General features: G+C 38.8%; 1 protein-coding gene across 5 annotated transcripts in view; it reads right to left on the bottom strand.

Moving 5' to 3' along the window:
• CFAP70 (cilia and flagella associated protein 70) overlaps positions 1-13,143 on the bottom strand; it is a 135,301-nt gene that overhangs the window by 19,474 nt on the left and 102,684 nt on the right. For all 5 annotated transcript variants that reach the window (XM_037055873.1, XM_037055872.1, XM_037055871.1 and 2 more), the window contains 4 exons: positions 9,847-9,968; positions 8,011-8,163; positions 7,364-7,525; positions 3,845-3,934 (listed from right to left, as the gene is read on the bottom strand). In XM_037055873.1, coding sequence (XP_036911768.1) covers positions 3,845-3,934; positions 7,364-7,525; positions 8,011-8,163; positions 9,847-9,968 — 527 coding nt within the window. The remainder of the gene's footprint in view (positions 1-3,844; positions 3,935-7,363; positions 7,526-8,010; positions 8,164-9,846; positions 9,969-13,143) is intronic.

Raw genomic sequence — 13,143 nt, forward strand, 5'->3', positions numbered from 1 at the left:
CAATAGTAGAGTAGATGAAGCAGAGGATAGAATCAGTGATTTGTAAGATAAAGTACCAGAAAACACCCAATCAAAACAGCAAAAAGAAAAAAAGAATTTTAAAAAATGGGGTTAGAATCTAATGAACAAAATAAACAAAATAGAAACAGACTCACAGATACAGAGAACAGACTCACAGCTGTCAGAGGGGAAGGGTGAAATAGGTGAAGGGATTAAGAAAAAAAAACCTCATAGACACAGACAACTATATGATGATTACCAGAGGGAAAGGGGGTGGGGACAGGTAGAAGAGGGTAAAGAGGGGATAAGTGGCAATAGAAGAAGACTTGACTTTGAGTGGTGAACATACTACAATATACAGATGATGTATTATACATACAGATGATGTAACTGTACATTTGAAACCTGTATAATTTTATTAACCAATATCACCCCAATAAATGCAATAAAACTTCCTTTAAAAAATGCTGGTTTAAGTGGTCTCTGGGACAACATCAAGCATACCAACATTTGCATCATAGGTACCAGAAAGAAAAGAGAGAGATCAAGGAGTTAACCTATTTTAAGAAATAGTGATGGAAAATGTCCCTATCTGGATAAGGAAATAGACATACAAGTCTAGGAAGCACAGAGAGTCCCAAACAAGATGGATGCAAAAAGGACCACACCAAGACACATCATAATTAAAGTACCAATGGTGAAAGATAAAGAGAGACTTTTAAAAGCAGTAATTGAAAAGCAGTTAGTTACCTACAAGGGAGCTCCCATAAGACTGTCAGCTGATTTTTCAACAGGAACTTTTCAAGCCAGAAGGAACTGGCATGAAATATTCAAAGCATGAAAAGAGCAAAAGCTATCATTTAGAATGAAAGGACAGATAAAGAGCTTCTTAAACAAGAAAAAGCTAAAGTTCGCCACCACCAAACTAATATTACATGAAATATTAAAAGAACTTCTTTAAGAAGAAAAACAAAATTTAAAAATATGAATTACAAAATGGCAATAACTACATATCTATCAACAATAACTACATATCTATCAACTTTAAATGTAAATGGATTAAATGCTCCAATCAAAAGACATGATGGCTGAATGGATAAGAAAACAAGACCCTCATATAGTATGTCTACAAGAGACTTACTTCAGCTTGAAAGACAAACAGAGGCCAAAAGTGAAAGGATGGAAAAAGTTATTTTATTAAATAAAAACAAAAAAAGAAAAGCTGGGGTAGCAATATTTATACCAGACAAAATAAACTTTAAAACAAAAGTTATAACAAGAGACAAAGATGGACCTAGCAATCCTACTTCTGGGTATTTATTCAAAGAAACCCCATACATTAATTTGAAAGAACACATTGTAAATAAGAACATATGTTCTTGCCCTGGCTGGTGTAGCTCAATGGATTGAGCGCGGGCCTGCGAACCACATGATCGCAGTTCAGTTCCCAGTCAGGGCACATGCCTGGGTTGCAGGCCAGTTCCCAGCAGGGGACTCACGAGAGGCAACCATACATTGATATCTCTCTCCCTCTCTCCTTCCCTTCCCCTCTAAAGGTAAATAAATAAAATATCTTAAAAAAAAGAACATATGTTCTTTGTGGCATTATTTACAGGTGTGGATTATATATTATTAGCCAGGTGTGGAAGTAAGCTAAGTGTCCATAAATAGATGAATGGATAAAGAAGTGGTACATATATACAGTGAATGTTACTCAGCCACAAAAAAGAATGAAATCTTGCCATCTGTAACAACACGAATGGGTCTAGAAGATATTATGCTAAGTCAAATAAGCAGACAGAGGAAGACAGATACCATATGATTTCACTCTTATGTGTAATGCAACATACAAAATAAATCTAAAAAACAAAATAAATGAATAAACAAAACAGAGACAAACTCATAGATACAGAGAACATTTTTATGGTTGCCAGATGAAAGGGGTTGGGGGTTAGAGGTTGGGGGTTGGATTGTAGAATCACAAATTGGTAGTTACAAAATAGTTATGGAGATATAAAGTACAGCATAGAGAACAAAGTCAATAATATTGTAATAACTATGTATAGTGTTAGTTGGGTACTAATTTTATTGGAGTGATCTCTTCATAAATTATAGAAATGTCTAATCACTATGTTGTACATCTGAAACTAATATATAATATTGCATGTTAACTGTAATTGAAAAATAAATATTTAAAAAAGATATTTATAAAATACAGATAAAATATTTGAAAAGATACCTATCAAATTGGCAGATGATAATGTTCATTACTGATGAGGTAACAGTAAAATGACTCATATCTTCTAGAGAAGTATAAATCAGTATATACCCCCCCAGAGGGCAAGTTGACACTATAGTTTAAATATTTTAACATTTTTCTACATTCCTTTAGAATGTATCCTACAGAAATAATGAAAGTTAAACAGAGAAATTTATGTCCAAGAATGTTTATTTTAGCTTTGCTTATTAATAAATAGTATAATTGTAGAAACTAACATGTCCAATCATAAGTGATTAGTAAAACAAATTATGATATATCCACACATCAGTAGAGTTTAACTAAAACACTGATGGGGGCCAGAGATTACCTGGACGTTTTAATGGTAGGGTTTAACTCAAGGGTTTTTTTTGTTTTTGTTTTCGTTTTGTGTTTTTTTTTTAGTTTCTAGCTCAATAAAACTATTTCTAACACTATTCAAAACAAAGAGATTCATGAGTTATCTGAATAGTTTCATGATTTCAACAGTATTGCCAGGTTTCTAACTGCTACAAATGCAACTTCCTTTCTGGGAAGGTGAAAAAGACGGCACATGGCTTATGTATAAGTGATCACATGCCCTGATTGGCTGGGAACAGTATCTGTGTCCCATTGTAATTATTAATAGCACTCTTTTCATTCTCAGAAGTGTCTTGGTTTGTATGATAAATTACATGATCACCTTATTTAAGCAGTAAATACATATTTACAATTGCTTCCATATGTGTATGGAAGGAGTCTGGAGAACAATGCGCTCAGATGTTAGCAGTGGTCATCACTGAGTGGTGAGATTATGGATATTTTTGTTTCCTTCATATTTTGTGTCTTACACATTTTCTGTCATGAACATATATTTTCTTTATGGTTTAAAAACAGCAATAAGGAAAAGGAGACAAGAAATGTAGACAACACTTTTGGTTCAAAGGCTGACAACCAGGAAGGCTGCCATCATCACTGCTGTTTAATAAGAAGAGGGAAAGTGTGGGCAAAGAGCTGACTGAGAAGGACAGTTTAAAATTCTAAATCATGGAGAAAGAAAAAATTAAGAGAGTAAGGTATTCAAAGAAAAGGAGAGGGACAGAATCAAGAATACATGTGAAAAATTAGACAAGAAGAGCAGGATGCATGCCTCTTTCAAAGATTAGAGGAAAGGAAGGGTAACGTGAGAGTTTTTAGGGAGGGTAGAGTGCAAGGTCTACCAGAAGCTATAGCAGCTCCTCCTGAATATCAAGAGATCATAGAGCTTAATAAATATCAGTCAATTTCTTTAATTTAATTGAGGAGATTTTCATATCCCATATCACCTTTTCCCCTTACAGACAGCATTATAAAATTATGAGCTCCTGTATCAAATAACCTGAAATTTTTTATTATGTATCTTCCTGGTTCAAGTTTCTGAAGGATTTTTAAAGAATGTTTTATTTTTCTACTTCAATTTACTAAACAACTTGGAAGAGCGACTTTTCATAAGAGAAAACAGCCTTGAATGCTATTTCACTGTCATCCCAAACAGCCAGGGTGCTCGAAAGACCAAGGAATCAAGGTCAGGTATATGCACAGGCTAGTGTCAAGCCCTCGTCCTCTTACCCGATAACAGGCAATTCCCAGTCCCAGCCAAGTAAGGCATGAAGGTGATCTCTTACAGGCTTGCAGGTAGGTTTTCTTTGCTTTTCCATACTGGAGGGGAAAAAAAAACCACTAAGTGATTGTTCCTTTGGAGGCTTCAAACACTGCAATACTAAGATAATCATGGTGCCTCTGCAGGGGCACTCCAGACCAATCTAAGTTGAGTCCGTGAGTTACACACTTTTCTTAAACCTTAATTTTGGGGGGTTAGGTTTATAGAAGAATTGAGAGTAAAGTTAAGATTTCCCACATACATTCTGCCCCTATGCATGCACAGCCTCCCCCACCACAGTGATACATTTGTTATAATTGATAAATTTCCACTGGTACTTAATCACCACCCAAAATCCATGTAGTCCATGGACTACAGACTATAGTGTATAATGTGTAATGTGTAAGGACAGGCATTCTTCACCAGAGTATTTTTCCTGCCCTAAAAATTCTCTGTGCTCCACCTATTCATCACTCCCCTGATGAATGAGGAGTGATGAATGAAACCACTGATCTCTTTACTGTCTCCATACTTTTGCCTTTTTCAGAATTTTATAATTAGAATCATGCAGCATGTAGACCTCTCAGGTTGACTTCTTTCACTTAGTAGTGTGAATTTAAGTTTCCTTTGTATTTTTTCCTGGCTTGATAGCTCATTGTCTTTTAGCCCCAGTAATATTCCATTGCCTGGGTGTACCACAAACTCTTTATCCATTCACCTAATGAAGGACACCTTTGGTTGCTTCCAAGATCTGGCCAGTATGAATCAAGCCACTATAAATCTGAGTGCAGGTTTTTGTGTGGATATATTCTCAACTCCTTTCGGTAAACGTTAAGGAGCATAATCACTGCATGGAATGTTAAAAATAATTTTAGTGCTGTAAGATATTGCCAACTGTCACCCAAAGTGGCTGCACCATTTTACATTCCCAACAGCAATAAATAAGAGTTCCAGTTGCTCCACATTCTTGTCAGCAGTTGATGTTGTCAATGTTCTAGATTTTGGCCAGATTTTGATGTGTAGTGGTATCTCAATGTTGTTTTAATTTGTATTTCCATGATGATGTATGATGTGAAGAATCTTTTCATATGCTTATTTGCCATCTACATAACTTCTTTGGTGAGGTATCAGTTAAGGTCTTTGACCCATTTTTAAATCAGACTGTTTTCTTATTGTAGAGTTTCAAGAGTTCTTTTTATATTTTAGATACCAGTCCTTTATCAGATATGTCTTTTGCAAATATTTTCTCCAAGTTTGTGGTTTATTTTCTCATTATCTTTACATTGTCTTTTGTCAAACATAAGCTTTTCATTTCAATTAAGACTAACTTAGCAATTCTCCCATGAATCATGCCTTTGTTGTTGTACTTAAAAAGTCAGCACCGCCCTGGCTGGCGTAGCTCAGTGGATTGAGCGCGGGCCTGCGAACTGCACGATCGATCGCGGTTTGATTCCCAGTCAGGGCACATGCCTGGGTTGCAGGCCACTTCCCAGCAGGGGAATCATGAGAGGCAACCATACATTGATACTTCTCTCCTTCCCTTCCCCTCTAAAGATAAATAAATAAATTTAAAAAAAAGTCAGCACCATTCCCAATATCACATAGGTTTTCTTCTATATTATCTTCTAGGAGTTTTATAGTTTTGCATTTTACATTTAATTCTGTGATCCATTTTGAGTTAATTTTTTAAAAGATTTTATTTATTTATCTTTAGAGGGGAAAGGAAAGAGAGAAGGACAGAAATATCAATGTATGGTTGCCTCTCGTGAGTCCCCTGCTGGGAACTGGCCTGCAACCCAGGCATGTACCCTGACTGGGAATCAAACCGCGATCGATCGTGCGGTTCGCAGGCCCGCGCTCAATCCACTGAGCTACACCAGCCAGGGCCATTTTGAGTTAATTTTTAAAGACATAAGGTCTGTGTCTAGATTCTCTCTCTCTCTCTCTTTTGCATATGGATGTCCATTTGTTTCACCACCATTTGTTAAAAAGATTTTCTTTGCTCCCTTGTATTGCCTTTGCTCCTTTGTCAAAGATCAGTTGACTATATTTATGTGGGTTTATTCCTGGGCTCTCTGTTCTGTTCTACTGATATATTTGCCTATTCTTTCACTAATACCGCACTGTCCTGATTACTGTTGTAGTTCATACTGAGTCTTGTAGTTGGGTAGGGGGTCAGTCCTCCACTTCTGTTCTTCTTTTAATGTTGTGTTGGCTGTTCTGGACTTGAATTGTATTTGATGTCTATTTTCAGGGAGCTATTGCAAGGAGACTTGTGAGAGAGAAGGACAGACTAAAATAAAGGGCAGACTTTGATGTGAAAGCAGTTCCAGAGACATTTATAGTCTCTTTGAGAGTTGAGGCAAAGAGTTACACAGGACGTTCTGGGTGACCACAGTGATTATCTGAATACCACCTAGACTTAGAGATTACCCCTTTTCACTTAAAAGTGACATCATGTGGTGGGGTGACATACAGAATCTCTGAACTATGGAATAAACCTGATAGAAACTCATTATTCTAAGAGTCTGTTCGCTTGTTGTAAAACATCTTAGAAGCTTTCAGTAGTACATGAGACATTTAGAAAAACTAAAGAAAAAAGTAGTAAGCCTCAAAGGATCGCTTCTTGTCTTGTATCTTCCATGTAAGAGATGGAACTACAGAGGAGCCACAGCAAACAGCCGAGTGACTGCATAAGTCAGCAGCTCTGTGAAGACACAGTTTGCAATAACATTGGAAAGCTATTTATTATTTACTGCAGTTTTTCTGTTCCAAGTCTATGTAAGCTCTCCTACTTAAATTATAAGGCATTGTAACTTCTTGTTGCTGTTTTTATTTTAAACATAAAAAAATAGGTGTTCTGGGAGGTGGAGAATGGAATAGAGCCAGAACAGAAGGCCTTCGGGAATATGTTGGTAATTGTTAAGGTGGGGTCATGGGTCCATGTTGGTTCACTCTTCTGCTCAGTTTATATGTATTTGAAAGTTTTTGTAACAGAAATTTCCCTTTAGAAGGTTTTGAGGCATTTCCTAAAACTTGGGGAGGAATTGCTAAAAAGTCAGGTCAGAGTGCCCTGTGAAATGGAGTTAGCCTCGGCCAAATTAAATATAATCCTTTGTGCTCAGGAGGAAGTTTGGAGCATTTATGTTGAAGCCCATGACACTTTCCATTGATTAGGGCAAGTTAAGAATATCTCTACTACTTCTAATAAAGAAAATGAGCTAAAATTGTACCTAATATAAAATTTATTGAATTCTTAATAACTTTTTAGTATATAATGTTTAAAACCACAGACTAGTATGATGCTGCCTGTATTTAAATCCTATTTCTATTAATTACTGGTTATCTGATGACAGACAGGTCACTCTTTCTTTCCATATAAAAGTGCCATTATCATGTTTTAGGTCAATGATGTTAATACTTGCCTATAGTCAGGTCCCAGACCATGACCTCAGTGACATGGTTACTCCCCATCCTCCATCCCTCACCTCTTTCTCTTCCAGATAGATGTGCCCCAGTCGCAGGAAGACGAAGTGCATCTCAGAAGCATCTACTACAAAACTAACAGTTCTCTCATAGCATGCCTTGGCCTCAGCATGATTTCCACTCAGAAAATTGACGTGGCCCTGCAAACTCCAGACATTAGGGTTCTGAAAAAGTGAAGAACAAGTAGGACATGGAGATGAGGTGGTATTTTAAAGTCCATTAATGAGCTTTGTTTAACATTGAAATTTAGATTAAGTCTGCTTTCTTTTTATAATAGCACTCAATTAAAAAGAGGTTTGTCCTCTCATTTCTTTCTTGTATTCTTGCATATTTTGTCTTTGGGGTAAATATTAAGAAATACATTGAAGTGTAATAACGATGGTGTTCACAATGAGAAAAACAGAAGTCCAGAAAATTTGAAATAGATCAACTATCTGCTAAAGAGCTGTCCTTATCTTTTCCTCTGGCCCTTTGCAAAACTCATGATTGCTTAAGAAAAACCAATGGAAGGAAATAGATGAGTTAACTGACAATTGATGAGGCCCGCCTCTGGTAACCTGCCTGAGATATGACATCGCCACCTTTCAGAAAGCCTGCTGCTCACCCCTTCTTCAAACTAAACTCAAGAGGCTTTAGCAGAAGTTATTACCAGGTAATCCATCTGGGCTGCTTGTTGAAGGTATTCCTCTGCCTTGGGAAAGTCCTTCTTGAGAAGGTGTATCTGAGCCAGCACCAAGTAATACTCACAGCTGGGGCCTCCTTGAGAGCGTAGCAGCTCATGTGCAAGCACTCTGTGCACATACTGCAAGGAAACATCGGATTATAAGGAACAGGTAAGTGGCTACATTGTGTCAGTTCCATGGCCCTTATGGTTGAAGATTCTGTTTCTGATAATAAATAATAAGGAACATATTATGGAATATAGTGCTTATCAACTTCAAAAGGTTAGAGGTGAATTATAAACGTTCAGCTCATCACAGATCCATTATCAGCTATTCACTTAGTCACCGAATGGAGACTTTTCCAAGTGAATTATTGGCAGTATTACACAATGCTGGTCTTGCTGGTCATCATACTAGATAGGTTTTAACCTTATTTGTAAAAGAAGAAAGATTTATATGATCTGAAGAGAAACCAGAGTGTTAACCTGTATTTGTTATGCAACAGAGAGACACTTCATTGACATTTACAGGAGGTAACATACTTAAGCAGCTGTAATTGTAAGGAAATTTAAAGAGAGGCAAACCCTCTCTCCTAAAATTCTATACTTAGGATCTTGGAAACAGTGTATCTGTTTCTGACACACTCTCATGAATGTGTTATATGCATCAGTTTTACACTTAGAGCTATTCTTTATTTTTAATACTATACAAAGCCTGCAAATTTGACAAAGTCACACACACTTGCTAAGCAAATGGAGAGCCCTTCTTCTCTCTCCCCTCTGTTCCTATCTCAGCCTATTATATAGAATTTTCCACTAACACTTACACCTTCTCAGGAAGTACTGGCAGAGGCTCTGCAGCTGTTCCCACTCCCTGCATTCTGGCCCTTTGACATGGGCGGCAGGGAAACAGCCTGTTTCTCTATTGGGCTAAGTTTAATGCAGCCCCTCCTACCCACTTCATCATTCTTGCCCTTTCTTGAACTTTTTCACAGAAAGTGGAGCATGCATACTGCAGGATCAGGGCCAGCTGGATCCTGCTCTCTCTCCTATTGCTTGCTTCATGGATATATTTCTTGTTTCCCATGTGGCAGGTAGACCTCCTAGATGTTCTTCTCTGGGAGGAGGCTGCCATTCTCCAGCTGTACCACCTGTGACAGTATGGGTAAGTCAAACCTGGAACCAGTCACATCTCTAGCCCCATTTTACCAATAAAATAATTTAATATTTTTACCCCCCCGCCCCATTTAGCACTGTGTATCTGTTCCAATTGGTTCAGAGCCTGAAAGGGAAGAAGGGTTTGATCAGGCTCCTGTGAACCCCCAACACTCACATAATATGAGTTCCCATAATAAAGTGACATCAGTTTCCACAAGACTCAGTCTGAATATTCTGAAGGGAGCAGACGTGCAGTGAGGTCTTCTAATGTGCTCTACAGAGAGCAGTCCATACTGGGATGCTCATCCCTTTGGGTTTACAGTGTGCTCTCAACAGTTTATTTGATTTCTGCGTCAAACACACTTACGCTTGCAAAGATACCACACAGAATAAGTGGTTCATTAAAATTCTTCCACTAGCCCTGGCTGGTGTAGCTCAATGGATTAAGTGCAGGCCTGCAAAACAAAAGGTTGCAGGTTTGATTCCCAGTCAGGGCACATGCCTGGGTTACAGGCTGGGTCCCCAGTGGGGGGCTTACGAGAAGCAACCACACATCAATGTTTCTCTCCCTCTCTTTCTCCTTCTCTTCGCCTCTCTTTAAAAAATAAATAAATAAAATCTTTAAAAAATTTTTCCACCAACTTGCTCAAATCCAAATAATCTGACCTGCACAGCATGGACCTTCATCAAAAAGTGTATGGTCTCCATAAAGACGGTGGCAGGGGTTTGGGAAACTCCCTGAGGGGAAGGATGCAGAAACATCGATGAATCTTGAGATTTTGATGCTTCTGAAAATATATTAAAAGAATAGTCAATTGGGTGTAAAGGAGAAAATATACAAAGGCACACTAATGTAGCAGGGAGGGTATTCTAATCTAATACCTGAGATGCATCCCAATCTAGAAAGCAACAGGTCGCTACATGCCGAGGGTCCCAAAGAGGAGACCTCAAAGATTCTTAAGGTTAGTCTACTGGTGGTTCCAAGTGCAAGGCACAACCAAATAAAAGTATTTTAAAAAGTATTCAGATCTTTCTGAATGTGAAACATAAGCTATAAATGTTCTAAAAATGAAGAATGATTGTTAGAAAAATCATAGGTCTGTAGTTGGCTACTTTTCTGAGCTAAATATAAACCTTTGTTTATTTTTTATTTTTTGTTCCTTTCCTTTTTAATTGTTGCTCAAGTATAGTTGTTTCCATTTTTACCCCACATGGTTCCCTGCCCCACCCATCTCCTCCTTGAACCTACACACCCTTTGGCTTTGTCCGTGTGTCCATTATACATGAACCTTGATGGGCCTTCCCCTATTATCCCCTATTATTCCTCACCCATCTCCTCTCTGTTAATTTGTTCTTTAATTCAATGTCTCTGGTTGTATTTTGCTTGTTTGTTTTGTTGATTAGGTTCCACTTATAGGTGAGATCATATGGTATTTGTCTTTTACCTCCTGGCTTATTTCACTTAGCATACTGCTCTCCAGTTCCATCCATGCTGTTGCAAAGGGTGGGAGCTCCTTCTTTCTTTCTGCTGTGTAGTATTCCATTCTGTAAATGTACCACAGTTTTTTCATCCATTTATTTACTGATGGGTACTTGGATTGCTTCCAACACTTGGCTCTTCTAAATAACACTGCTATGAACATTAGGGTACATAGGTTCTTTTGAATTGCTGTTCCAGGATTCTTAGGGTATAGTTCCAGCAGTGGAATTGCTGGGTCAAAAGGCAGTTCAATTTTTAGTTTTCTGAGGAAATTCCATATTGTTTTCCACAGTGGCTGTGTAACAAGGTACAACCAGCTCCCCCACCCCTCACAAATGAAGGATTTCAAACAGGGTCCAGAACTCAGGGTGTCTAGGAATTATAAAGTATAGGATATCCTCACCCTCACAAGTCTGAACTGGGGGATAGGATTCAGGAAGCAGGGCCATTGAGAGTTATTTTGCATATCTATAACTTTTGGCTAGCTTCATAGATATGTTAAGTAGCTGTGGTCACACTTTGAACCAGGGAGATAGGAGTGACTTTGACCCATGATGTAACTAGGAGGTAGCTCCCCCTAGTTACAGCACCTGTGTGAAAGCTTGGAGATGGTTTGCTCCATGCCACAGGGCCACGCCTCCCTGGACTTACTATGGCAGCTCAGAAAAGCTGGACAAATACGGGAATGCTGGCAGCAGAGTGTGGGAGGAGTCAGAAATGGGGCTGCAGAGGAAGATTTGCACTGGGATTTAAACCTAAGGATGCAGCCATACCAGGGGAACCACACGGTTTTGGTTCAAACCATGTGGTTTTGGGGGAGCCACACGGTTTGGGGGCTCCCTTTGCTACATGGCGTAGGAATCAGGAGAGACAACACAAGATCTTGCAGAGAAGGAGAGGGGTGAAAGGACTCTTGCTGGTGGCACCACCAGAGAAGGTGCCACGTGGGTCTGGATTAAGAACTGGAGATCCTGGCAACTCAGCTGATGATACTGGGAACCACAGGAGGACTGCCAGCCAAGCCAGGATTCCTGGGAAGAACCAGGGGCTGCCTGAGGCATGGACTTCTATTTTTCTCCTACAATATGTTACCCCAGACTGGGAAGAGAGGGGAAGGAAGGACTGTATATTGGTGGGTGTTTTAAGGAACTTTGGGGATTTAATGAAGACGTTAAGTCATTATTCTTAAATCTGTATAACTTTTGAATAAATTGTTTCTTTCCTTTTTACCAAACTCTGGCACTGAGAGCCATAATTCTTTGGTTCTCCTGCCAAAAAATGGGCAAGGTGAACCTAGCACAGAGGGATCCTGAGTCAGGGAGTCTATCTGGTAACAGTATCTTGTCCCCTCCCCGGGATTTCTTCTGTAACACCTACACCAGTCTGCATTCCCACCTACAGTACACTAGGGTTCCTTTTCTCCACAACCTCTCCAACACTTGTTGGTGATTTGGCGATGATGACCATTATCACTGGTGTGAAGTGATATCTCACTGTGGTGTTAATTTGCATCTCTCTGATAGCTAGCGATACTGAGCATCTTTTCCTGTCTCTGGGCCCTCTGTATGTCCTCCTTAAAGAAGTATCTGTTCAAGTCCTTTGCCCATTTTTTAAATTGGGCTGTTCATCTTCCTGGAGTGGACTCATGTGAGCTCTTTATATATTTTGGAGATTAAACCCTTGTCTGAGGTATCATTGGGAGATATATTTGCCCATACCATTGTTCCTCTTTTCATTTTTTCCCAATTTTTTATTTAATTATTTTTCAAGTACAGTTTTCTTTTTTTAATTTTTTAAATATATTTTATTGATTATACCATTACAGTTGGTCTATTCCCCCCTTCATTCCCCTCCACCCGCACACTCCCTCCCCCACCATTCTCCTCCCCTTAGTTTATAACCATGTCTCAAGTTCTTTAGATTCTATATTTCCCCCACTATTCTTGCCTTCCCACTATCTATTTTCTACCTACCCTCTATGCTATTTTCTGTGCCTTCTCCCCCCTTTTCCTCCTCCCATCCCCCTGTTGCTAACCCTCCATGTGTTCTTCATTTCTATGGTTCCACTCCTGTTCTAGCTGTCCTCTTGGTTTGCTTTTGTTTTAGGTGTGGTTGTTAATAACTGTGTGTTTGCTGTCCTTTCAGTGTTTGTATTTTTCATCTTCTTTTTCTTATATAAGTCCCTTTAGCATTTCATATAATAAGGGCTTGGTGATGATGAACTCCTTGAACTTTACCTTATCTGAGAAGCACTTTATCTGTCCTTCCATTCTAAATGAAAGTTTTGCTGGATAAAGCTATCTTGGCTGTAGGTCTTTGGATTTCGTGACTTGGAATACTTCTTTCCAGCCCCTTCTTGCCTGTAAGGTCTCTTTTGAGAAATCTGCTGACAGTCTGATGGGAGCTCCTTTGTAGGTGACTGTCCCCTTATCTCTTGCTGCTTCTAGGATTCTCTCCTTTATTTTGGTCTTGGCTAATGTAAT

The sequence above is a fragment of the Sturnira hondurensis genome, unplaced genomic scaffold, assembly GCF_014824575.4.
Source record: "Sturnira hondurensis isolate 20B ecotype Veracruz unplaced genomic scaffold, ASM1482457v3 Scaffold0008761, whole genome shotgun sequence".
NCBI classification, from domain to species: domain Eukaryota; kingdom Metazoa; phylum Chordata; class Mammalia; order Chiroptera; family Phyllostomidae; genus Sturnira; species Sturnira hondurensis.